Source organism: Drosophila sulfurigaster, chromosome 2R (genome assembly GCF_023558435.1).
Source record: "Drosophila sulfurigaster albostrigata strain 15112-1811.04 chromosome 2R, ASM2355843v2, whole genome shotgun sequence".
Lineage (NCBI taxonomy): Eukaryota > Metazoa > Arthropoda > Insecta > Diptera > Drosophilidae > Drosophila > Drosophila sulfurigaster.
In genome coordinates this window covers 28892080-28919260 of record NC_084882.1, presented here as the reverse complement: position 1 = coordinate 28919260, position 27181 = coordinate 28892080, and the positions used below count along the sequence as shown (strand labels likewise).

The window sequence follows — 27181 nt, the reverse complement described above, 5'->3', positions numbered from 1 at the left end:
AAGCCAGCCACCTGTCCAGTGCAACAGCAACGGAAGCTGCATCATAATCATGCCCCTTGTACATTGACATCTTTGCAGCGTGAGTTTTGGCCCTGAACAACCTGAGTTATCAGACTCAAAACAACAGCAACAACAGCTGTTGTCTTGGCATTTTACACATTTGACGTCATGGCTTAGAACGTGTTTCTTTGCAGTTTGGTAACAAAAATAATAGTATGAAGCTATTTCGCGGCATCACTTGACACTTGGATTCTAAACAAAAGTGACTAAGCCAAAAAGATGGCAAGCTGGTTTTGTTGTGAACTGATTTTTGAAGTATTTCCCAATTAAGTGGGGAATTTTGTTATGCGAATAGAAAGTATAATCAAACGTGTTAGAATACCCGCGACGCACTGAACAACAACAAGCTGGTTTTAGCGTTTCTTAAGTCTTCTTCAAACGCTGGCTAATCAACTCCCACAGAAATATGCGTTGTTTTATTGCTCGTAGCTGTCGACACTTGAGCTCTAACAAGTTGAGCAATATGTTAATTTATGCTGCCCCATCAAAAAAGTGTTTAAAGAGCTTGGCAACAATGTTGCTAGCAAATGTTGCGACCAAGTATTGCATACTTTTGGGCATGCAAAAAATAAACCAGTCTTGAAGTGGGTGTAAATCAAGTGAACCGTTTGATAACTATTCAAAGGGCATCTGATAGTCTTGAACAACTTGCGTAACATTAAATGATTTATTCATCAAATGGTGAAATGACAAATTACAAACATAAATCAACCCGAAAGGCATTCGAGCCCAAGAGAATTTCAAATCAGGTTATTGCGTTGCTGCCCAAACAAGCGGGGGAAATCTTACAAATGTATTTCATACTATATCGGGGAGGGAACTATATATAAAAAACAGGTACTAATAAATTCGAAATGAGTGAACTATATATAGTGGCTTGAACTATTGCGTTAATTGTAGGGATATTTGACCAGCTGCTCTTGCACATGAGTGTAGGTGCGTCTGCCACGTGGTCGCAGCTGTCCCTGAGCATTGTGCTCGGCACCTGGTGGCACATAGTGGCTCTTCTTGCAACCAGTTGCTGCGGGCAACGTTTGCGAACGGGCCGCCTGCAACAGCTGCTGATGGCCGCCATCAATCTGACCGGGACTGAGAGTCAACTTCTGGCACTGTCCGTTCGCCTGACATTGGGTCACAAAGCGTTGATAGCTGCGTGCATCGCCTGCCACCGATTGCTTGTAGTCGTATGTGTCCAGTGTGGCACTCTGCGATTGGGCGCTGTAATCACCAATGCGTGGGGGCTGCTGTCCGCCACTGTGATGGTCGCCCCTTGGCGGCGGCCCAGAGCCGTGACCTGCATCCAGCACCCGTTGACCGTTTGGCAATGTGACAATGGCATACGGTTGTGGATTGCTGTTGTAATGTGGTTGCTGTTCCTGTTGCAACTGCACCTGAGGTGGCTGACCATACTGGGCCACGGGCTGTGCCTGAGTTGCGGTGGCAACTGTCAAAGCCTGCGGCGCATTATAGTAGTTAGCTCCGACCGATTGTTGAGCCTGTCCCTGTGCCTGACTTTGGCTGTAGGCGTAGCCGAGGGAAGGCGCAGGACCTGCGGGCGGAGGCGGTGGCGGTGGCAGTGCTGCGGTTATGCTAGCGGACGTCTGTTGGTAGTTGGTGTTGACCAGCAGCGGATTCTTAAAGGCTGACGTATGCAATTGTTGCAGCGGTTGCTGCACATGAAGCTGCTGTGGCAGCTGCTGTTGATACTGTTGATGTTGTTGCTGTGGATGATGATATTGCTGCTGTTGTAGTTGCTGCTGTTGTTGCTGTGGCACTTGCACCGTTTGATGTGCCACATAAATCGCTGGCGCTTTGTGCGTCTGCAGCTCATAGGTGCGTCCATGTGGCCCCAATGTCTGCACAACAAAACGCGTTGGCGGCGGTTGCTCGCGCACAGGTCGCTGCGGTGTCAGGTGGAATGGGATCTGCGGGCGCGGATAATGATACTCGTGTTGGGCCAGCCCGCAGCTTAGCAGAGTTAACTAATTGTGTGGTAGTTAAATGATAAGACAAATTAACGAAATGGGGCTCAACACACACAAAAGAAACTTACCGTGCAGACCAGAAGCAACATGTTGGTCAGCGATTAAAAAAACGAATTAATAAATTAACAAAGAGTATTGAGAGCAAAGTCGATGGCGATGTTCACGCTTTGCTGGCTGGCAAATGATTGAGGCTGAGGCCGTTGAGATCATTTGGTTGGACTTCTTCAAAAGCATAAAAAAAGAAGAGTCACACGAGCAGCAGAAGCAGCGGCGGCTGCGACGGAGTTGATCGCCGGAAACTTGTTTCTCGTTTAACTGTTGACTTGTAATCGTTGTTATTGTTATTTTGTTTTTGTTGTTTGCTGGCTGACTGCTCGGCTTGATTTGTTGTAACACTGTGAAATTTCATAATTTCTTTTTGTTTATATTTATAATTTTTTTTTTGATTTTTTTGTTTTTTTTTCACTTTTATAATATGTTCGCTTGCCACTTGAACGTTCGTTTGCTTGTGGCATAATTTGGCTATCACTCACGTACCATTTTGTCATAGTTAAGGAGTCGCAACTTTGCTTTGCTTCATTTGCTTTTTTACCTTTACCTTTTGCCTTTACACGCATCTTTCTCTCTCTCCATATATAATTTCATATCATCATTTTGAGGGCCGTGAAAATGTTTTCTGCTCGTTTTCGCTACACAGACTTCACCTTGTCGCTTGCTTTTGCTGCTTTTGGCCACTTCAATTTTGATGTTCAACATTTCTGCGGAATTGACTTATGTGTTTTTGTCCGTAAAAAGTAAAAGTGCGATTCCGTTGGATGTGTGTAAATAAATTTGCATTAATTGTAGCTTTTTCGATGAGGGGATTTCGTGTTGTGTTTATTTTTTAATTTCGTACGCAATGATTGAAGTCTACTAAGTGGATTTGCATTGTAAATTCGTAAATTGGTAAGATATGTTAACAAACTGCGTTTTAACTGCAGGTGTGGCATCGCATTTGATTAATGTCTATGTTCGTTCAAATGATATACACATTCAAAAATGGCAACCCAATTAAATTGATATGCATATAATTATATTACATTTGAATTTTTCGGTTTCCAAATCAAGCCATGCGTTGGTTTTGCATTTCTTTGTGGTTATTATACAGCCAATTTAGTAATAGATAATCACTTTTATGTGCAGTTTTATAGCGGAACCAAAATAAAAGCACAATAACGACAAATCAGCATCGAAAATTTATAAACTATGGCTTTTTAATCAATCCAATGCCATGTTTTTTATTGATATAATGGATTGCTGGTCGTTTCTTTTGCATAAATAAATGGTTTGTGAACTATAAAAGCCATAAATGACATCCAAATGATTTATATAAATTTAGCTAAATTCTCATTTCGATAATTATTTAGTTCTCTGTTTTCTGGTTTATTACATAACAAATGATTAGCTAAATGTTTGTATTTATTTTTAAATGCTCTTACGTTAATGATTAATTGGCTTACCAAAAGGCAATTAAATAAATATATATAATGTTATTATGATTAATTATGGAAAGCGAGGTTTGTCGTAATTCTAAAGAGCTAATTTTGTAATAATTTCGCATGATATATACATTATTCATTTATTATTTTGTCGTTTACTTTTTGAGGTCTCGTGCAGTTAAAACTGAATTAACACTCTTCAAAAGCTATGTACTTTTGCATGACAAGCACTTTTTGTTGTGTGTTAACTGCTTGTAGTCATAACTCTGATTGTTTGAAGATCACAATGAGCTAGAGTTGAGCTTTCATTTGAGACTTTCTTTCTTTCTTTCACACACAATTCGAAAAGTGGCTGGCATTAGATTGGAGCTACGCAATATGCAAGGCATCAATCACTGCGTATGTGTGTGTGCATGTAAAATGCACTTGAATGCCACTTGACACAGACGCAAACGGCAATGTTAACGGATCCGGTATCCAAGCACGTGCATACGCAATGCCAACGTCGTTGTTGCTGTCGTGTGTTTGGGGCGTCTAACAAAGCGTCTTCTTGGCAAGCAACTGCCAACACTTGACATTCACAATGAATATGCAAGGCACACACACACATGCACACACGCATCTACACAGACAATTACCAGTGCAGACGCATTCGCGGCACAGCTTATCACAGCGCTCGAGTAGCGCTTAATAATGCAAGTGGCCAATGCTGCGTATACGCAATCTGACTGTCTTGACAGCCTCCTCCTTAGACTGGTGTGAGCGTGTCTATGCGTTGTCTGCCTGCCTGCCTGCCTGCCTGCTGCATTCATTCAAATGCATTCAGGGTTAAAAGCCGCGTTGTGCCATGCCACGCCACGTTGTATGCAACGTTACGATGAGATAGCGCACGTGATGCGCTCGCTATAGAAATGCAGTTGCATGCAGACAGCCGACAGCCGACAGAGTTTGCTTTTGCCCTTTTTCCACATGAAGCGTCAATTTAGACACCTTTCAGTGTTCTCGATTCGCAGCTTTTCAGCGCCTTTCGCCTTTAGTTTTTTCTGTGCGGCGCCTAATTAGGCACACCTGCCTGCCTCGTCTAACTGGCCGAGGCTTCGTGGCAAGCTTGCAACCGGGTTGCAACGCTAAATTAGTCAGCCGCAAAGGTTGAATGACCCTTTTGCCCCCTTTGGCTGAACTCGTAATCCCGCCAACAACAACTCCAGCAAAAACGAAAAAAAAACAGAAAACAAAAATGAATATATAGAAATAGTGGTAGAAGAAGACGTAAAGCCTTTAACCAGCTTCAGCTTCAACAATGCAAAAAACGATGGAAAAAAAAGTGTGCGAGAAGTATGGCAGAAAAAAGCAAGAAAATCAATTGCATAATGGCGCATGTGTTGCGCTCTGCAAATAACACAAAAACAGCAGTAAATTGCAACTCTTTTTTTTTCTATACACTTTTGCAGCACGTTTGCCAGAAGTAGAAAAACAACAACAACAGCAGCAACAACAGCAATGAGAAGATGTTGCAGTAGAAGAAGCACAAAATTCAACCACCAGGCGACGCCACTCGACTTGGAGTCGAAAGCCAGAGATTTTTGTTGCTGCTGCCATATTTTTTTGTTGCTGTCGGAGACAAATACACCCACACACACACACACTCGCACACACACACTTAGGCAGACACATGTGTGTGCCCGGCTGGCTGGCAGCTTTTGTTTGCACTCGCACAGGAAGCCATTTAAGTGCGCCTTCTTGAGAAAATTGCCGACGCGACGGGGGCGAGAACGAGCCAGATAAGCGTTGGCTAGAAGGAAAGAGAAACACAGATAACGAGACAGTTTGCAAGTGAAAGAGACAGAGCATGAAAGGGATAGAAAAAGAGGTAAAAGGATGTTTCTAACGAGCGCGTCGCGTTGGCTTAATTATTAACAGCAGCAGCCAACTTAGAGTCAGCCGGAGTTGGAGTAGGAGTCAGAGCTGGAGTTGGACCAGGACCAGGAACCGGAGCCGGAGCCGGAGAGAGCTTAACTTTGTGTGTGTGTGTGTGTGTGTGTTGGGGGCCTATCATTTACGGGGACTTGGAAACCCGCTCAGTGCTAAGCCGCTCAATTGTTGAGCGACTCAAGCGCCTTAATAGGCTTAGCATCGAGTCAACTATCAAAACAAGTCCGATAAAAGCTGCTGCCCTGCATACAGACCGTTTATACTCTATGTGCATACACTCACACACACACTCACACTCACATACATATACTATATAATTTGCTTGTGCTCCAATTGCCACGCAAACAGCTTTGTCAACGCAGCCCAATTGCTCTCTATGTGTGTGTTCCCATTCTGTCTTCGTTTTGTCTGCCTACATATGAGTATGCATATATACATACCAAATGTATGTGCACATATGTACATGTGTGTATGTGTGTGTATTCAACTGTCTGCAATGGCGCCTTCAAGTATGCAATGCTTTCGGTTCGCTGCGCTTCTCGTCAAGCCTCAAGTTGGACTCGTCGACGTCGTCGTCGTCGTCGCCCTCCATTGGCTTTTGTTGTGTCATTTTCTTTTGATTAATTTTTTGTATTTTTATTTTTGGTCACATGCACTAAACAATGTCCATAAGCAACGACTGGCTGCAACGTTACAGGGTGCGCAATTTTATGCACAAATTGGTTGATGTCTAGCTATATGAATTTAAAATATAAACTAAAAATAGAGTACAAAATAAAATATTTAAAAAATGTGTTCGTTTTAACATATAAGTTAAATAGCAAAGTTATATTTTTTTGTGGGGAAAATAGAGCACAAAATAAAAATTAAAGTGGTCGTGTTAAAATATGAAAATAAAATATTTTTAAGGTATATAAGCTACACAGAAAATTAGAAATTAGATTAATTTGGAGAAATATAATAAATAGAATTTGCATAAATATAAAAACATATACATATATTCAAAAAATGGCTACCCAACAAATAATAACAGTATTTATTTTCATAAATGAAATATAAAATTAGAATTATAATTAGGGAAATTACAATAAACACAATTTGCATAAATATAAAAATGGATTTAGCATTAATTTTTTGCAAATTTATATTAAAATGTTTATATTATATATAAAAACCTTATCTAAAACAACATCCAAAAAATATTTTTAATATTCTAAAACACAAGAATATTAAAAATATTTTTTGGATTTCGCATTTAGTTTATTTAAAATTTCGATTTATAGGTAAATAAAAAAATTACAAATATATTTCTGTATGTTAATTATTGTTCTGCTTATTAATTTGAAAACAAATTGAAATTTGCTTTCATTTACATTACATTTTGAATTAAAGTATTTATATTAGTTATTTAATAAGATAAAATGTTTGAATCACGTTAGTGCACAGAAACAATACAGCGCCAAATAAAAAATAATAAATGACTATATTTGTAAAGCCAAAAAAAAAAAACTAAAAACAACAATCATATAAGTGATTAATAATAAGTTTCCCCTTTATAATTGACTATAAATATTTGTTTAAATTAAATATTTGTTTAACATTTAAAAGAGTTGAAGTAAGACCCTATAAAAGTGTGCGTTGTTTATTTATAATGAACGCTGTCTGTCTTAACTTGGCTGCAGCCGGAAGGTTCCACAGGCGGCGCAGTCACAACGAACTGCTGATTATTGCAACAATATCAAGAGCAGCAACAGTGGCAACAGTAGCAGTGGCAACAATAACAACAGCAACAACAACTGGCTGCGGACTCCTCTGACATTTATTTGCAGTCAGTCGCATGTGTCGCCATCAGCGCCAGTCGAGAGATGCTGACGATGAAGCTGACTCTGATGATGAAGATGATGATGAGGCACAAAATATGCCCAAGCGTGGTCCAAACTAAACTGCCAGCATCTCTCGTCAGTCTGTCTGCCAGCAACCACTACAACAACAACAGTAGCAGTAAAAAAAAAAAAACAGAAAATTAAAATAAAACATAAAAAAAAGATGCAGAAGCAGCAGCAGAAGATCGAAACAAACAGACAAATGAGGACGGCGGTGACATGATAGCAGCCGCCTGGGAGCCTGAACGAAGCTTCAACGTCTGCTGCGCGTTGGTCGCAGTCGCAGTTGCTGTTGATGTTGCTGTTGCTGCTGGCAGCGCAGTTGGCTGTGTCGTCATTGCTGCTGCATGCGTTGCATTTTTACGCCACGTTTTTATGTGTGTTTTTTTTTCTATATTTAAATACGCTGCGGGTTGCGAAGAGAGCTAGCGAGACTCAGCTGAAGCACTTCATTTGCTTCACAGCTCATTCATGTTTTGTGTCGAGCCTACGACGAGTTGCTGCTGCTGTTGCTGCTGTTGCTGTTGCTGTTGTTGCTGCTGCAGTCAGACAGAGCGTCTGGTCTAAGCCGAGGTAAACACTCCTCGACAGAGTCTCGCTTGTCTCGCTTTGCCTCATGTTTTGCCTCACCTACTTTCTGCACTTAGACATGCGGCTGCCACTGCCGTTGCTGTTGCTGTTGCTGCTGCGGTGGTGGCTGCCTCGGCATACAACAGCAGAAAAAAAAGCACAGGCTGAAATAAACCTCCCCAAACTGCGGCGTCGTTGTTTGCTGCTCCCTCGCGGCCTATGTCTGCGCCTCTGGTTTGCTGCCGGGTTTGCTGGGGTATCGCTTACAACAAACACTTGCAACGTTTGCAAAGCTTCTGCTCCGCCGCACGGTCGTTGCCGCCACCGTCGCCGTCGCCGCCGTTGCATTCGCTCTCTCTCTCTCCCTGGCTTGGTGCGGAGGCGACGTTAACGTTAACGCTAACGTTAACAGCTACGTCGACTACGTTAACGGCGGCCTTCCTTTTTTTGTACTTTTTGCTGGTTTTTTGCTCGAGCAGGCTTCGCCGAGCTTGCTCTGCTCTCTGTGTCTGCTCTCTCTTTCTACACAAAATCGCGTTGGCTGCATGTGCGGCATAAGTTGCATGCAACGCCGTTGCCAGTTGCCAGTACGTTCGCGTGCTTTGCATACTTTGGTTGCGTTTCATTTTTTTACGGCTGTTGCTGCTGCTGAGCGCGCGCGAATTTTCCATTTGCCAATTTCGATTTTCCATTTCGGGCATTTCGAGCATTTCGGGCATTTGTGCAATTTTCAATTGTCGCGACCTTTTGCTGCGTTTTCGTTCGCTTCGTGTGGCAATCAACGCACACGACACAAGTTGCGACCGGCTTTTTGCCAAATTGCGTGATTTGTGCGCCATTTTGTGGCGCCACGTTGTTTTCCGCCGGTGTTTTTCGCCACTTTTTCGCGCCATTTTTGTGCCGCTATCTAAGCTATCAGCCACGAAAATTACATGGCATAATTGTGTCAAGTGGAGCGGACTATCATTGTGTGGCATGTGTGGCATGTTTAGCCTGCAGCTTGACTTTTAGTACAACAACAATTACAATTACAACTACAACTACAACAACTACTACAACAAGTGGCACACCCGATTATGTCTTAATGGGCGCTCTAAGCTCCGCATGAACTCATACAAATTTAGTGGCGAAACATTTGGCTATTCTGTTTACGACTGAAGCAAAAGCTGCGTTTAACTGCCGCAAGGATTAAGTGGCACTTCAACAACGAACGCTACAAACGCTCTACAACACTCCAACACTATAGCACAACACAACACAACACTCCACCATAGTGCGGCATTGCAGCTGTTGCAACTGGGATAAAGTTAAAGTTAGTTGGCCAATTATCTCCTAACTTAAATTGTAAGTAACTAAAACTGTTGGCAACTTGTTTATATTTTGGCGGGTGAAGGTCGAAAGAATTAATATAGAAATTTTAAATGTTTGTTTCAAATTAATTTAGGAATTTTCAAATTTGATTGTTGCCTGGAATTAGATTAAACTATTTATTTTTCTTACGATTATTTGATGGTCGTAAAAAGAAATGCAGAAATTTAAAATACATATTTTTATTTAACTTAGGCATTTTCAAATTTTCTTGTTTTTTTTTTTTTCTATATTATAAATTGATGTTTAACATAAAATGTTAATTTGCAATTTAATTATAATTTGATCTCTGGTTTTTAGGAAAATGTTGTATTGGAAAATATTGTATGAAATATAAAAAATTCAGATGAAAAAATAAAATTAGTTAATCTTCAATAATATTACTCTAATTTTTATTCAAATTTAGAGTAATAATATACCAAAACGTTTTTTTTTTTATTTAGTATTAGTATGAATTATCACTTTAATTGTTTGATCATTTTTGAAGCTGTAGTCGATTTTTTGGTTATACAATAATAACTACAATCTTAATGAATTCTGAAAATTTGGGTTTGATCAGATAAAATTGTGGAATTGTGTTATTCAAGAAATTCATATCTTAGTTGGCTTGGCTGCCAATCTGGTATATTTAACACTCTATGGTATATTTTGAATGTTGTAAAATCACAATATACCAAATATAGCCGTTGGTATATTTTTCTCTGGCAATAGTCTCGCGGGTGACATTTTTCATCAATTTAAATTTAAATGGGATTATATAGATTATGGAGTTTAGCAATAAAGTGTAGAAATAGTATAATCAAAATATTTAATATTATAAAATTAAAAAAACTACTTAATAAATCGTTCAAAAATTGTGTTCACTTTTACAGTTTTTTACTACAAACTATAAAAGGAAACTGGTTAATAAATTGCTTCAGATATTTATTTTCACTTCCATAGTGCACCACTAAAAACCGAGTTGCATACAGCATTTAATTGAAGTGCTCCGCATTTTCAAATCTTTACTTACACCAAAAAATATGAATAGCTACAAATGAATGCCCAATTTTTTTTTATTCTGCGCAGACTTTTGCAGACATTGAACAAGACTCCTTTCAAGTTGCGAAGAAGAAAGAGATATTTGTATTCGTATATATAAATATGAAGAGTGAACGGAAACCGCAGAAATGTCGGTCCTTGACAACTCGTCTTAAATTTGCATAACAAGCGACAAACGAGTCCTGTTCTCAGTGTTCTCTTCTCTGTGTTCGCTTCTCGGTTAAAATCCTCAAGTTGTAATTATGTGCAAACAAACGCAGCAAATGCAATTTCAATTAAGCAACAGCAAAGTCGCTGATGGAAGGCAAGGGAGGGGAGCAGAATGCAAGGGAAGAAGAGAGAAAAAAAAAGTGAAATCGAATCCGTTAACATCACACGCTTTGTTAAGCAGACCCTCGCATAAGAAAGATGCCACTCCAGCTCTCTCCATGGGGGCTCTTGTGAGGCTTCTCCTCCTTTCCAGGGCCAACCGCAAGTGCGTAGACTGTCAGAGGCTGGAATGCAACGAATACGAATACGACTACGAATGTGAGTGTGAGTACGGGTACTCGTTGTGGCCTCCACTCCAAGGTACCAAGTGCCAAGTGCAGCGTCAGGTGCACTGACATTGACGCACACAGCAATCCAGCAACAGCAACAGCCACGGCAACAGCAACTGCGTTGGCAACTGTGACGATGACGGCGACGACGACGACGACGACAAATGCGACAGCAATGTTAGGGGAGCCGCCACAGCCAGCTGTTGCAAGTGCGCCCAGCAGCAGCAGCCTAAGCAGTGTCTGCTTCAAATTTTTGTTGCAAAAACCTTGAGCCCAAAAACAAACCCGCTCTTTGCTTATTCTGGGCGCCTGTTAGCAAGCAGCCCCGTCTGCAAGCACTTTCCAGTTGAGCATTGCATTTCGCCTGCAGTCGTCTACTTTTCATTATTCGCATACCCTGTAAAGGCATGAAAGTATTAGGGAGAGTGCAGGGTTAGGAAAAGTAAATTCAACTATAAATAATATTCATTTTAAATATTCATCCTAATAATACAATATTCAAATTTAGCTTTTCCAATGTATTCATATTAATGCAGTTCTTTAATAATAAACATTTTCTAAATATGCTATACATTTTCAAATATTATACTAATCACATATAGCTTAAAGCTTAGATACATTATTTAATAATTTTCACATTTTATCTATATAGTAGAAGTGTAGTTAGTATTCACTTAAATTGAGTGAAGTAGATCAAAAGTTAATAAATACATTCATATTTTCATTAAACAAAATTACATTAATTTTTAAAATTTCAAAATTAAAATCAGTCAAAATTAGTGAAACACTATAAAGTGCAAATCAGTAATTAGTAATTATTATTGTATTATTGAATATTGTTCTATGCATTGTTTTTAATTAATCTGTTTAAGTAGGGAAGGTAAATTTAGGAATATATTTTGTTCTTTTCTGAAATTTCATTTCATATTATCTTCTATATTATAAAAGCTAAGTTATTATCTTATTATTTTAGGATATAGCCTAAAAGTTTCCTAGCTTTACAATAGTTGTGTCTGCTAATTAATAATAACTATTTATTTTGAACCAAAGTATAAATTTTAAATGATTTTTGGTTTTGTATTCGTTGAACATTTTACTATTTTAGAGAGCATCTTGTAGTTGATCATTCCAATGCTTTTGTTTTTTCTGCATGCGCTGCACGCTGTGTGTTTTGTCAACATGGCTAGCCCGGCAAAATCAGTTTGAGTTCCAACTCCCAACTTGCAGCAACAGTTACAATACTCCAGCTCCAACTCCAACTCCAGCTCCAGCTCTAGCTCCAACTCTATCGCCAGCTTCATTTCTAGGCTCCCGCTCTCCAGCTTTTGAGCTTTCAGCTCCCAACTGCAGCATTGTGCGCCTTTTTGTGTGCATTGTTGTTAACTGAAGGTTGGAGGTTGGCAAGTAGAGAGCAGAGTAGAGAGCAGAGGAGTTGTCGTTGCAGTTAATTGAAAATACTAAATTTCCACTGTCTAGACGGCAAATTATATGACAATTGTTAGCGAGCATGTTTGACTTTCATATTAAAATTAATTACTTAGGCTGCTATGCATAACAAAAAAAAAAGAAAAAACTGGACACTGGATAAACATTAGAGCGCAATCTATTAAACTAGTAAATTACAATAATGCAAATGCATAATTCGGCTTATTAAATTGTCGAGTCTAGGGATAATTAGAAATCGCTTTTAACTTAAAAGATAATATTGCAAGCTGCAATTTGCAGTTAACATAATGCTAATGCAATTAATATCGAATATGAATATGTTTGTTGGGCATATTATTAGCCGAGTCGATGATGATAAACCATCGCAAAATGTGTGCATAAAATTTAATTAGTCAATAATTCAGTTTAGTGAGTTGATTATTCGAATATAATTCACAGATTTGTGCAATTTTCGCACATTGCAAACGAATTCACAATCGCAATCGCAATCGAAATGGAAATCGAATTCGTATATAATTAATGCCATAATTGCAAATGCATTAAAGTTAAAGGAAATCTCATAAACAGGAAATTGAACAAAATTTGCACAATATGCAATTACTAACGGAAATCGTGCGAAAGCCAAACACCTTTGACAATTGCAATTGCTCCACATACAGAAGAGATTGTAATTTGGCACTTAATAAACAATGAAATTGAAAATTTAAGACGCTTATCTTATCTGGGGAGTCGAAGGCGTATGAATTGTTCAAGTATGTAAATTTTGACATTACAGTCATGCAAGTAATTACACTGACCGCCTGAATGCACCAGAGATTTTATGCATTTCTCAGTTGCAGCTGATCACATGCATGAGAGTGCATAAATATATATAGTATATATATATTTGTTATCTGACAGTGCAGCAGCAGATTCATTAACTGTCTTGGAAAATCAACTTTGCCTTTTGCCTCAACAAAAACATCTTCTGCTGCCAAAATTGACTTTACTGATTTTGCCTTTTGCATTTTATTACGTGTTTATTATGCTAACAATGCGAGAAAAGTTCAAGTGAAAATGTGTGTCTGTCTATGTGTGTGTGTGTGTGTGTGTGTGTGTGTGTAGTTGCAACAGTGGCAAGTGTAAACAGTGGCGCAGCATGCGTAAGTGGACAAGTTGTTGGCTTTGCACAAACTACAAGAAATCAACTTTAAAACATGAGAAACTCTTAATGAAATTCTGGCATTAATGAAACTTTTCAAACTCTTAAACTCAACGGAACATCTTAACTATGTAGGCAGCAAACAACTTTCTAAATAAACCAAAGTGTATAATAGGCAATTCATTTGAGCTGTGTGAGAGGATTTTTATATTTGTTGATTTTTGTAAATACTTTTTTATTAAATGTGGAATTTGGAATTGACAAATTTGTTAAAACAACACAAACAGCTTTAAAAGCGCCAGCAATCTGTGTATTCTCTTTGCAATTTACAAAAACACATATCGTAGTCATATTTTTCGAGAATGAAACAACTTTATTGGCAAACAGACTCTGTGTGTGTGTGGCAATAATCAATTCGTAGTGGCTTTTGGCATGATATTGTGTTTTCATGCTAGAAATGTTTAGCCATGGAATGTATTTCTCGTTCTCTCTCTCTCTCTCTCTCTCTCTTTGCTCTCTAGGCTTAAAATCAATATAATTTATTAGTCTGCAGTTTCATCTGCTAACAGTTTGAGCTGAGCTGAGCTTCAGCAGCTTGGCTCCTTTCTCTCATTAACATTTTGGGGGCCCATTTGAAATATGTATGTCATATGAAATGCTGTTGATTTTGGTATTTGGCACCACAAACATGTATTTGATCAATTGCAAAAGGCAGCCAAGCAGCCAAGCAGCCAAACAGCCAAACAGCCAAACAGGCTCGGGCTCAACTTGAACTCAATTCACAAATGAAATATCTTATAAATATGTATGTATCCAAAGAGTGTGTGTTAATAAATCAACGCACAGACGATGTCGCCTTGGACTTCACTCCACTTAATGACAGCTGCAGCCTGGCCATAAACTGTAACCACATAACATATTTTCATTAGGGTGTTTCTTTAAATTCGTTGGCATGTGCCTTCGCACGAGTGGGCACCTGGTCTAAAGCCAGACGAATGTGTTAAGGAAATGGCAGCAGATATATATATGGATATATATACATATTCGTCTAGTGACAGCAGCCATTTGCATTTCATTTTTCGACAAGCAAAATATTTTTCAGGCACAAAACAGACACAGAGAATGGGAGAACTTGTCTGTGAGTATAAATAGTTAGATGACTTCCTTTTGTCTTTTATCCAAGACCAAAGAGGCTGTGTCTGTGATTCTCTCTGTCTCTCTGCCTGTGTGTGTGTGCTTATAGTCCATCTGTCATTTTAAGTGGCTTATTCATATGCAAGTGGCTTCCGGGGCTAAACATATTCAAGTGTTTTAGTGGCCCGTGTACATGACCGAGCATTATCATTAAGTGCTTATAGGCTGCCAGCACGCAGTATGGAGTTGAACAATGACGAGCTATTAACACAAATTGATATACCTTGCCCTTGTCGCTCGCTCTTGACTTCTCTCACACACACTCAAAACGGAGAAGTATTGCATACTTTTGTGGGCAAACGGAAGTGACAGTTCATATTAAGCATACGCACAGTTGTGTAACATAAGTTTGCTTTCACTTTTCGGACTCCAATTATTCTTTCTCTCTTTCTCTCTCTCTTGCAGTCTCCGCGTTGCTATGAAGGCAACGGCCAACAGCAGCAGCAGCAGCAGCGCCGCCAGCAGCAGCAACCACTTGGAGCCACTGGCGGCTGGCAGCAGCAGCAGCGGCAGCTGTAGCACAAAACCACGACTGCCCAAGGTCTCGTTCGCACCGCTGGACGTTGGAGGCCCCTCGGCAGCCACGTGATACGCGAACATGCCGCAGCACAACATCGTTTGCGAGTGGCTGCGCACCATCGGCCTAACGCAATACGGCGAAAGTTTCCTCGAGAACGGTTACGATGAGCTGGAGATATGCAAGCAAATTGGTGAAATCGATCTCGATGCCATCGGCGTCGACAATCCCTCGCATCGCGGCAAACTGCTGAAGAGTGTGCGCACGTTGCGTGAGAAGGGCGCAGCGATTGTGTATGTGCTCATCAATGATCCGAAGGCGATTAGCAATAGCAACGAGATTCTAGCCTCCGACTGTGATACGCCCGTTACGATGAAGGAACTGGAGGCGGTCATGAAGCGGCATCTCGAGGCCGATGGCATTCGGTTGACAGCGCATCCCTATTCGACGCCGGTAAGTATGATAATATATTCGTACTTAGTAGTTGTGAACTTATCTTATCTTTGGGCCATTTTGTTTACCGCTTGCAATTTGCATGCTCACTAAACTCCACAGGGGGCATATCATAGTTGTTATTGTCGTTGTGTCGGTGTGTTGTTGTTGTGGCTGCAGCGTGTCACAGTCGCCGCCACGTTTTGCTAGTTTCATTTTTTTTTTTTTTTGGGTAATGGTCAACAACGTTTGGGGACACCGCCCGGCGAGCTGTGTGCGCTCTAATGTGAAATTAACACGATTTTAATTTAGTTAAACCGAGTGGCCAACCGCACGCGTCTGACGCTCCGCTCCCCCTCGACCCCTTCGCCCCACAAAACATGGACCGCCCATTGTGCGGCTCTCGCTGTTGCATTGCTCCTCCGTTAACGCTGTAAAGTTTATTTTATAATATGTCGGTTGGGGTTTTTGCCTTTGCCCCAGCGTGTTGGGAAATGTTTTTGTGGGTGTTTTTCCGCTTCTCGTAATTGCCGGCTGGCGTAAACAAATTGGGACACAGTAACGGCAACGGCAACACCAACGCCAACGACAGCAACCACACTCGGCAGCAACAATTTAATGATTTGCCGATGCAAACATTTTGTGCAACACTTGCAACATTGCCAAAAATGTTGGCACTAGACACGCACGATAAATCGGCACAGCGGCGCAACAATGTAGTCATAATGCAAATGCTGCAACATGTCGATGATAAAAAAATAGAAAACAAACAGCAATTGTTCTTGACAGTGAAGACAGTTGAACGACTAAAAGATATGCTGTATTTATTTACAGTAAATTATGTGTGCAGATAGTGTTATCAGAGCGAAAGATAGTTGGAGGAATGTTTAGTGATGTATTTTAATTTGAATTTACTTATCAAAAAGTCTAAGAGGGCTTTGGTTAAATTTTCCTGGAAATCTAAGCTTTAAATAACTGTATAATATATTTTAAAGATTTACTTTATTTTATAACATTTTTGACATATTAAGAAACTTAGTTGGCACTTCATTTTAGTTCAGATTTTACCCAAATTTGTCTAAACCTAAACATAAATTATAATTTTTAATTAGAATTTTAAACATTTTTAGGATATGAGGAACTTTAGTTAATCATGAGTTAAAACTAATATTAATTTGCTGAACAATATATATATATTTAGAATTAATTTAACTATATTCCTCTAAGTTAGAAAAGTTTTATTTTATATTTAATTTGTTTTTTTACTTTTTATTATAATTAAATCATATCAAAATGTATCTGCCCTTGTGCAATCTCCACTCACCACAGAGTATTGCAAATATAGAGCACATTGCAGCTGAGGATGCACTCCAGACTATGTAACTCTGCAAACTGTGTCGCAACTGAAGCGATTTCAATACGAAATATTCTTATCGAACAAGACTTGACATCAAACTTTGTTGCAGCAATGCAATTTTAATCAGTTGACAAAATATGATTTGTTCAGCTTGCGCTGCTTACTTCGACTATCTTGGGATATGTGTTGATATATATTTCTTTTGGAAGCGTGTCAAGCGTTGTCCGTGATTTGCATGAATCCACAGTGTGTCCAATAGTTCGCTGTCAGTCAGCTTGTGGCAGCAATGGGAACAGAGGCTCAAAACATGTCACTGGTTCAGGGCCGCTTTGCATTTGCTCGCAGTTGAGGAATGAAATAATAAATGCAAAGTGTGTGTGTGTGTCTGCTGCTTTTATTTAAAGTTGCATATTTGTGGCAAAGCGAATGCGCAGATGGAGTGTGGCAAGTTTGTGTGGAAGTGGAAGTGTGGGAAGCGTATTCAGACAGGCGACAAGCGACTCTGTCGGCCTATTGAGCACGCATAGTGCTGACACTTTGCCAGCCACTCAGCTGATGTTTATTATGCAGGCGAGCGCGGTGGCATTTCCGCTCAACGTTCGCCATCACTTGCCAAAGTGCCAAAGTGGCAAAATGTTGCAGTTTGATGATGAGGCACGCAGCAAAGTGCCAGACTCATTCTCGTTCTCATTCTCCATCTCTCTCGCTCGCCCGCCCGCTTTGTGTGTTTTTGTGGAAACTTTCTACATAGGCTGCAAACTGCAGCTGCCTTGCATTTTAATTAGCAATTGTTATTCTTTTTTTTGGGGGAGTGGGGGTGGAAAGCGGGGGGAGGAGCGGCATCGAGAGGAAGTGCTACTTAACATAGTTTGCCTTGGCAAATGTAGCCAAATATTTACAGTTGTTTTGGCAACATTTTCGTTTGCCACGTGTCGTATGCGCAATATCACGTTCCGGACACAAATTGAAATGCAACTTAAATGCGGTAATAAAATTATATGAAATGGAAATGCAGTCAAGTGAAAATGTATGTTTGTCTCTCTGTCTCTCAGTCTGTCTGTCTGTCTGTCTGCCTCGACAGGTGTCTGCAGTCGTGCGGGACTACAAAGATATCACTAGAGGGTAGCTAAAAGAAGAGTGGGGAGAGGGGAGAAGTCTGGCGCTCTGTGCTCAGACTTGTTAGCTTCTGGGTGCTTGCCGCTGTCTGGGGCATGTTGATGCGCGCAACTTCAACTAATTGCACTTTGCGCTGATGAGGCAGACATGAGTGTGCAAGCGTTGAAAGTATGTGCATGTGTGTGTGTGTGTGTGTGTGTGTGCTGTTGTCACTGTCTGACTGACAGTTGCAGACAAGTTGCATTTCAGCACAAATGTTTGCATGGTTGCGACTCTAAATGAATTTGCCCAGCGGCAGCAGCAGCAACAGCAGCCACAAGAGAAAGCACACACAGAGAAAAGGAGACAAGCTGAAGCAATAGAGAGCCGGAGAGAGGGGAGTCTAAAGTCTTTTGGTCGCTTTGAATGTCAAGCAGGACAACATTTAAGTGGCAGTCTTACGCTAATTACCGGAAGATATTAACACTTGTCTCACCGACCCTGAAGTTGTGCACGTCTTAAACTTTGATTTTGATCTGCTTCGCAGGAGGGAAAACGCGGATATCTGGAAGGACTTGCAGCGCACTACAGCAAACAGATCAATATGCCGTATGAGGATGTGTTGGATGCCATCGAGCAGGTGCGTCTGTCCAAGTGGAAGGAGCGACATGTTCGCATCTCCACAGGACACACGCTCACCCGGCGTGGCGGTGTCTCGTCGAGTGGAGCGAGCAGCAGCGGCTGCAGCAGCTGGGGAAGTCGACTCGTTGGCTCCTCGGTGCTGCCGACGAGCCACAGTCAGCCACTTTATGTGCCTGGCAAGTATTTGGTAAGCAGAGAGAGAGATGTGCACATTGACTTTTTATGTGCGATTCACTTTACGACCTAAGGCAAAAAGGTAATCAGGCCGTGGTTCTAATTCATTTCGTTTATTATGCATGGTGCCATCCAGCCATCGAGTTGCCTGTCAAATCGCGAGGAGAACGAGATCTATAGCTACACACAGAACGATTTGGCCAATCGGATGGCCCGCAATGCCATCGACTCGAAGTCGGCGCTCAATTTGAATGGCATGCAACACAGTTATCCCGGCGCGCGCACCAATTTCTTTTACGATTTTTCGGCAACAGGTAAGAATGAGTCACAGACTGAGTGAGTGAGTGAGTTAAGGGACACACACGCGAGAGATGCTGCCACAAATGAGCATGTATTGCATGTGGTTACCCAGTTTGTCGGCTGTTTGGTTTTTATGGCTTTTAATTCAATTAAATTGGTTTTGCGCTTCTCTCACTTCTCCCACTCTCTCACTCACCCACTTTCTGACTTCTCAAATCAATCTATCTGTTTATCGGACTGACTGTTTGATTGTGGCTTTTATTATTGGCTTGATTTCTTTACTCGCTCTATCTCACTCTTTCGAACATTGCAGAAGGCCGCAACAAACACAAGCAACGACGCACGGTCTTTGCACGCTTTCTGCAGGGACTGAGGCAAAGTGGAGACGAGCTCAACGCCACCGAGGGAATGCAATTAAAGGTGAGCTCAAACCTCCCACTTGTCGTGGAGAAAAGAGATTTGTATGTTTCTGCCAAAGTTTTATGTGTCTTCCTTCTTTTTTTTTATAATATTACCGATTTGTTTAGTCGAAGTTTATTGACAGTATAAAGTGAGGATGAATTTGCAGCTTGGTTAGGTGAAAAAGCTGATCAATTTTATACGATATACATTTAAAATAAAAAATGTATTAAAAGAATTATTTAGTTACTAAAAATCGAACTTAATAAGTATCAGAAAAGTAATAGTAATAGTATTAATATTCCATGATTTCCTTAACGTATACTTGATTTTTTTAAATTTTATTTTTTGCAAAAGCTGTCTAATTTTATTCAAAATAAAGTTTATTAAAATATATGTAAACAATAAATGTATCTCAAGCATTAAATTCATCCTTAAGGACTTAATATAAATTAAATTCAAATTTTATATCCTTAAAATGAAACATTCTTCTTAGTATTTACGTATACTTGATTTAGTAGATTTTGTCAATCTTACTAATTACTAATTTATTTTGAATAAACTTCTCAATATTATTACTTATTTGTATTTAATATATTATTTTTGACTTCGATTAACTTTTGATTATTCGCCATTTCCCAAAAGTAATTTGCCAAAAAATGATTTTGAATTTACAAATAAAACGAAGTGAATGTTTGTGGTTATCTTTAGCATTTGATGTTCCCTCATTATGTTTTTCGCATTATTTTGTGTGTTGTCCATATTATCAACTTCAAAGCATTTTCGCCCACAATGTTCAAAAAGTTTTTCGAATGTTTTGTCGAATTTTTGCAATGGCAAACTTTTGACCTCAGGCGCCATTCCCTCAACTTGTAAAATTAAATTAAAATATAAAAACCGCGTAAACCTACAAATAACAACAAGAGACAAAGCGAGAGCGAGAGCGAGAGAGAGAGTGTGAGTGAGAGGGCGAGAGTTAGTGCGAGTGAGAGGACAGAAGTTGGCAGCTGGGCAGCAGGAATGAAGTAAAGAAGGAAAGAAAAAAGTTATCAAGACTAAGCCGATAAAAGGCAATTACCGTTAATTGCGTTGCCTCGTTGTGCGACGGGGGGCGTTGCACGAAATGACAAAACAGAATTGCAAGAGGCCAGCAGGAAGGATTGATAAGCGGGTGGGCAGGAAGAGTAAGAGGAGACTGCATGCAAATGGCGGAACAACAGAGATGGAGATGGAGATGGAGACGGAGACGCAGACCGACAATGACAGCGACAACGAGAGTGAGTCAGAGATGCAGCTGCAGTGGCAAGTGGCAGATAGGATGTGGCAAGTGGCAAGTGGCATTGCCAGGTGGATGGCATGTCCGCTAGGACTTTCACGGATTGCAGCACGTTCGGGAGATGCGAAAGACTGACTGGATGGGCTGGCCTAAGGGCTCCGCACTCATTTGCACCTTTGCGCGTTTGCTTTTTGCGGTTGCCATCACCGGATGCTGATTCCCTCTACACACGATTGTCCTTTTTTCGGCAACAAAAACCCAAACAAGAACAACGATAGTGACAACAACAACAGCAACAACAACAATAGCAGAAGCAACAACGACAACGACAACATCGCATTTGTTTTTATTATTTCAGGCGTGGCAAAAGTGTTTTGTTTTTTGTGTGTCTCTTATTTTTTTTCTTTTTGTTGTTGAGTCCTGTTCTCGCTCTCTCAGGAGTTTATAACTTTTCGTGTTTCACGGTTGTTGTCCGGCGCTTCCTTTTCGCCCAGCGACAACGGTCTTCTGTCTGTCTGTGTGTGTGTGTTCCCCATTTCTTTTGTTGTCGTCCTTTTTTTTGTTGCTGTTCATTTAATATTTAAGCGCAATTTGCTGTTGCCGGGCGCAACAGACTCCCCAAGTCTTTGTGTATATAGTATTTTGTGTACTGTGTTGGAGTTCTGTGGTCAATTTTCAAAATGACTTGGGCTAAGCACTGGCGACAATTGTGGTTCCGTTGCGTTCTTTTTAGGACTGCCATCGCACCACCTTCAGCTTCAACTTCAGCAACAGCGGCTACGTTTGTCCTCTGGCACTCATTACGCTTTTTACCATGCTGTAGAAGATTCTGGAGCTGGGGGGGGAAACAGACCACACCAAGCCAAACCATTTGCGTTCCACCCCGCCACCAAAAGGTCAGAGACGCGTATGTATAATTCTAAACTTGGCTCTCTCTCATTATGCGGTCTGTTGCGGAAATGTTGCTTTAGGGAAATTTCTCTGTTGCTCTTTCATTATATTTGCCTTGGCCAGCGAGACCTTTTCATTTGACATTTTCATTTTCATTTCATTTTCATTTACTTTTGTTCTTTTATTGTGGTTTGTCCAGAGGTGTCGATTTGTTTTATGCCCTGGTCAAGCACTAGCTGCTTACGTTAATGAAGTAATCATGAGGCCAGAGCACAATGCTAACTTATTCCATGCATTTATCTTTATCACTACATTCTCAGACCAACGAACGCTTGAGAAGCTGCGGCACCATGAAGCGACCGGAACCACCACAGGACTTTGAGAAGACCATACAGCGAGTAAATATAACTGACCTCACCTGACCCTCTTCCACGTCTCCCTCTCTCTCTTTTTCTTTTGCTAAAACAGTTTCCATTTCATATCTACACTCGCAGCTAAAGACGCAGAAGGCGGCCCAAAAGAAGGCGGCAAGTGCGCCGCGGGACATTGCGTTGCACGAACGGAACAAGGAGGTGGCCCACAGTCTGGCCAACGAGATGCCATTGAACAATTATACAAAGCATCCCTAGGACACGGCCATCAGCATAGATGCTGCATAAGATTTACACATTTAGCATTTAAGCATCAAGTGGGATTTAAATTAGTTGGGATCAGGTGATAGACACACACACACACACTTTAAGAGAACAAACAAAACAGAGAGAGCTATACGTGTTTAAGCAATAATCGATCAGTGTAATATGGTGATATTGAACAGTGTAAGATTTAGTTTAACAACAGAGATTAACAAGTATAAAAGACAAGTACAGAAAAGTGAAGTAAAGTAAAAAAAGTAAATTAAATTAAAGTGAAGTAAAGTAAAGTGAAGCGAAGTAAGTGAGAATTAAGTAAATTAATTTAAAGTAAAGAAAAGAAAAGCATAATAAAATATAGTACAGTTAAGTATAATAAAGTAAAGTAATGAATAATAAATTAACGTAAAGTAAACTGAAGTAAAGTAAAGTAAAGACAGGCTCAACAGCTACAGCAAGCATCTATATCTATACTCGTATAACATCGTTGATCAAAAACTTATATTTTTATTTCATTCATTCAATCCATTTTCAAATCAATCAAAACTTCTCCAAAATTCACACAAAGATACACACACAAACATATACTGGAAACCAAACTCAATGCGATTCGCCAATTCGCCCAAAATTCAGCTTCAATTATTTAGACATCGCAATAACAAGCGGCAAGTGCATTAGAAACTCTCTGCAAGGAATGTTGACAGAACGCGAAATTCCAACAAGCTTAACGCTGAATCAACACGAGCACAAACACACCCGATTATACACACACATACACAGACACACACACACAAATACACACATACATAGATATACTGAGAGCAGAGCACTCAAAATGGCGCAAAGTTGCAGCAACCGCAGACGCTGCACAGACAATCTGGCAAAATGCAGCAGCAATGGGTGAGGTTTGGTTCGCCAGGGTTTTCGGCATTTCGAGTGCATCGATTTTGGTCTTTGGTTTTTCATGCAGGCTGCAAGGAAGCTGCGGGGGAGGAGGTGAGTAGGAGGTTCAAATGCTGCCGTTGGCTTTTTTGCATTTTAATTGCATGTCGCGCAGAAAAGTATGCAACGAAGTTGACACTGGTCCAGCTGAAGCAAAATCCATCTCTCTCTCTCCTTCTCCTCCACCTCCTCCTTCTCTGTCTGTTTTTGTGCGCCAGCAAATGCGATTTGCATTTTGCAGCATTGGAAAATTCGCTTCTAATTTTGTTTGCTTTTTGGCCAAAAGGCACAAAAATACTCGATAAATGCACTCGCCGTTGTCTTTGGCGCGTCTCACCTCACTCACACTCCACTACGCGAAAAACATTTTGGTCCGACTGCATTTATTATTAAATGTCTGCGGCGCCTTATGGAGCTGCCAAAATTGAAACATTTAGCGGATACGTGAGTGCGAAACAGCAAACAGCAAACTCTCGCACTCTCGCTCTCTCAACTAAGGCTATTAAATGGCGGAATGCGTGTTGCTGCCATTGCCAAACCTATTTCCGTTTCCGCATCAGGTTATTTTTTTGTAGTTGGGTTTGGCTGCTCTGGTCGTGATTAGCCAAAGTACTTTGTTGGCAGCGACAGAATGAAAGCGTGTTGTTGTGTTCTGCCAATCGAATTCGCCTGAATACCGTTCAACAATTCCCAATTTAGCCGATCTGCAGCAGCAGCAGCAGCAGCAGCTGAATGCATTTCATTTACAAATGAAATTTAGCGTAAAGTGATGTCTATAACGTGCTCAATTATCCCGGATTTAAGTTTGATTGCAAAAATTTTATGTTTTACGCCGCTTTTCATTTGTGTTAACATGCAATTAAGCTTTTGCTTTTGCCTCCTACTTTTTTTTGTGCCATCGTTTTTCAACGTTTTTATCATCATCGTTTCATTTCAATTTAATTAAATGCAATGAAAACTCATTCGTAAAATCAACCAGCCATAGTGAAATAGTATAGAGACAAACAAAATGCAAACAGTGAAAAAAAGGTGAAATTAAATATAGGCAATATAGGCAGTCATGTGTAAAATTGTGCGCCGGCTTAATACAATACATACAAAAACATACTCGTAAACATACGCAGTACATACATACATACATACATAATTGTTTAACTACATATATAATTGAAAGAAAATACAATATATGCCAATTTACAGACAGTCAGAAAGACAGACAGCAGCATTATTACAATAATAGCAATAAAATTGAAGCACATTTTAACAAACTAGAAATCTAAATGTACTATAGCATTCTGAAGTTATGCGAGGCTTGTTTATAATTTCTAAATAGCACATAATCTAAGTGTGTTCGACCAGCAGATACCCTGTACACTCTCACGGGCGTAATTCCAAATTCTAATTCAAGACAGTTTTCACAGTCTTTCTACAGGGTATTAAACAAAAAATTTAAATACTTGTACAAAACAACCAAAATACTTTGAATTTTAAATATCCAAAAGTTTTGAAGAAATTTACTTTTAAAATTGGAATAAAAAAGACAATTCTTAGCAATTCTATAATAAATTTTAATAATAATATTTTAATGTTACGTTTAGCATAGTAAAAAAATCTGTCATTTATTTAAATGAAAGGTGAAACAATGAAAATAAATTTAAGTGCCGTATGTTAAATGAATTGTTCATAGTTATAAGCGGAATGAAAACAGAAAGAGCATAAAGTTAAACATAAGTTAATTGATATGCATATTTATTGATATATTTACGATTAGTTCATAGTTACAGCAAATTGAAGCCGCATCGAATACCAGTTAAATTATATTTGTAATTATGAAAATGGCAATCATAAATTGCTCAAGCAAATGACTGAATTCTCATGGCCAACTGCACAACAATTGGCCAACACAAAAAAAAAAAAAAGAAAAACAAATCAAACAGCTCTGAAAGAGCTCCCCACAAAAATATTACGAGTTCATAAACGAAAAATAGAATGCCGATGAGAGAAATGTGAATTTCCAAAAAAGGCTATCAAAGTGTGTTCAGCAATTTAACAAAAGATCGATACGGCAAACATAACGAGAATGCATGTGAATGTATTTATTGGTTAGACATAAATATTGATGAGATATGAAATATTTATATTTACAATTAAAAGTACGAGTTCTAAAAATGTATACAAACCAAACAAAACGAAAAACATATTTCAATTTACATTTTTAAGTGTTTAAGCAAAATCCCCCGAAATGCATTTCAAATGCGTGGAACCAAAAAACAAAAAAAAAGGAAATCAAAATGGAAAAAAATAGAATAACAAATCACAATTCATGAATGTAGGCGAATAAATCAGAATGCCTTTGTTTAAAGAGCGTGTTGAATATATATGAAATATGATTATATCTATTTATAGATTTGCCAATATACATATACAAATACACACACTTAGATATATACATTCGATTACCAATATGTATTTTGAATTTAACAATTAGGAAACATCTGACAAATACTTGTATTTAATATTGCCATTTGGCGGCTGCAGTTTATAAGCAAAAAAAAAAAAACAAATCAAAAAGCAATAAAAACAATTGAAAATTTTTGCATTTGCATATGGCACTCTTGCAGCAACTCGAATCAAAATTATATTTAAATGCGTATAAAATTCAATAAAGTGTTTCAAATTGTGCAAACATTTCATTTATAATCTACCTAACATAGCTTAAATATATGCGTACAACTTTCTGATTTAATACTTTGCAGTTCATTTAGCTATTAGCTGGATTTTTTATATCCGCTACCGTTAGAGTGGAAAGGTAGTAAATGTTTGTGCCAGCAGGAAATGTATGTAACAGTCAGAAGGAGCCATATCCGATCTTAGAATGTATATATATACTAGATCAGTGTCAACAGCCGAGACGACTTAGCATTGTCCGTCTGTCTGGCCGTCCATCTGTTCCTATAAACACCTAGATCTCAGAGAGTATAACTAATAGAGCTATAATTTGTTTGACAGAATATTTTATGGTTTCACGCAGATGAAGTTTGCATCAAATGGTTTATTTTGAATATAGTACTTTTTATATAATATACCAAAGATACTAATAATAAACCAAATGCTAGGTATATTATCAGTCTCTTTGTGGTATATTTTGCTCTCTATATTATATTTTAAATAAGTATATAGCCTTTGGAATATTATTGGTATCTTAACGGTATATTAATTTGGTATATATTTTACAATTAATATCTTACAGTCGAGTACACTCGACTGTAGCTTTGTCACTTGTTGAATATAAACGAAGTGTTTAAGTATTGTTAAGAGAAGCAGCAAAATTATTCTTATTTCTTAGAGCTGCTAAGAAGCATATGATTTTTTAGCTGTTAAAGAAATTTCTCAAACTAAGCAAATCATATTTAATTTATCTGACATTTTATGTGTATTTTCAATATACAGATAGCTTATCTTTTTTGCTTATTTAAATTTAAATTTTGCTGCTAGAAATGTGTGCAAATTTAAAAGTTGTCGTCGAAGCTGGCGACGAAGTTGATATTATGTATTCTGGTTTTGGGCATAAGATGATTTGTGTAAATATCGAAATGCTTATAAATGCAAAAATAACCAGACCATCGACAAATATCACCTAACAGGCAACTCCATTAAAACTAATGAAAGCAATTTGCAGAAAACTGCAGGCAAAATGGTAAAATAAATGGAATGCACACCTGAACACAACACATGTGTTGTAGTACACATATGTATAGACTATATAGTATTGGCAAAAGCAAATATGCAGAGCAAGAGAGAGAGAGAGGGAAGAAGAGAGAAGAGCTCACAGTTCGAAGTTCGAACATGTCATTGTAAGTTCAAGTGTAGCCAGAACAGGAACAGGA

The 27181-nt window shown here is 39.2% G+C and overlaps 2 protein-coding genes across 2 annotated transcripts; one reads left to right on the top strand and one right to left on the bottom strand.

Annotated features, from left to right (window-relative positions):
* Nucleotides 1–777: 777 nt before the first annotated feature.
* Nucleotides 778–2416, bottom strand: LOC133837445 (histone-lysine N-methyltransferase 2D). The gene is made up of 2 exons (XM_062268212.1): nucleotides 2114–2416; nucleotides 778–2042 (listed from the first exon to the last, which is right to left on the bottom strand). Exons 1-2 carry the CDS (start codon nucleotides 2132–2134, stop codon nucleotides 951–953), a joined length of 1113 nt encoding a protein of 370 aa, XP_062124196.1. The 5' UTR covers nucleotides 2135–2416; the 3' UTR covers nucleotides 778–950.
* A 6160-nt stretch (nucleotides 2417–8576) lies between these two features.
* LOC133838329 (uncharacterized) lies at nucleotides 8577–25875 on the top strand. The gene is made up of 7 exons (XM_062269397.1): nucleotides 8577–9252; nucleotides 15043–15607; nucleotides 18586–18867; nucleotides 18991–19168; nucleotides 19468–19574; nucleotides 22041–22118; nucleotides 22215–25875. Exons 2-7 carry the CDS (start codon nucleotides 15236–15238, stop codon nucleotides 22347–22349), a joined length of 1152 nt encoding a protein of 383 aa, XP_062125381.1. The 5' UTR covers nucleotides 8577–9252; nucleotides 15043–15235; the 3' UTR covers nucleotides 22350–25875.
* Nucleotides 25876–27181: the final 1306 nt, after the last annotated feature.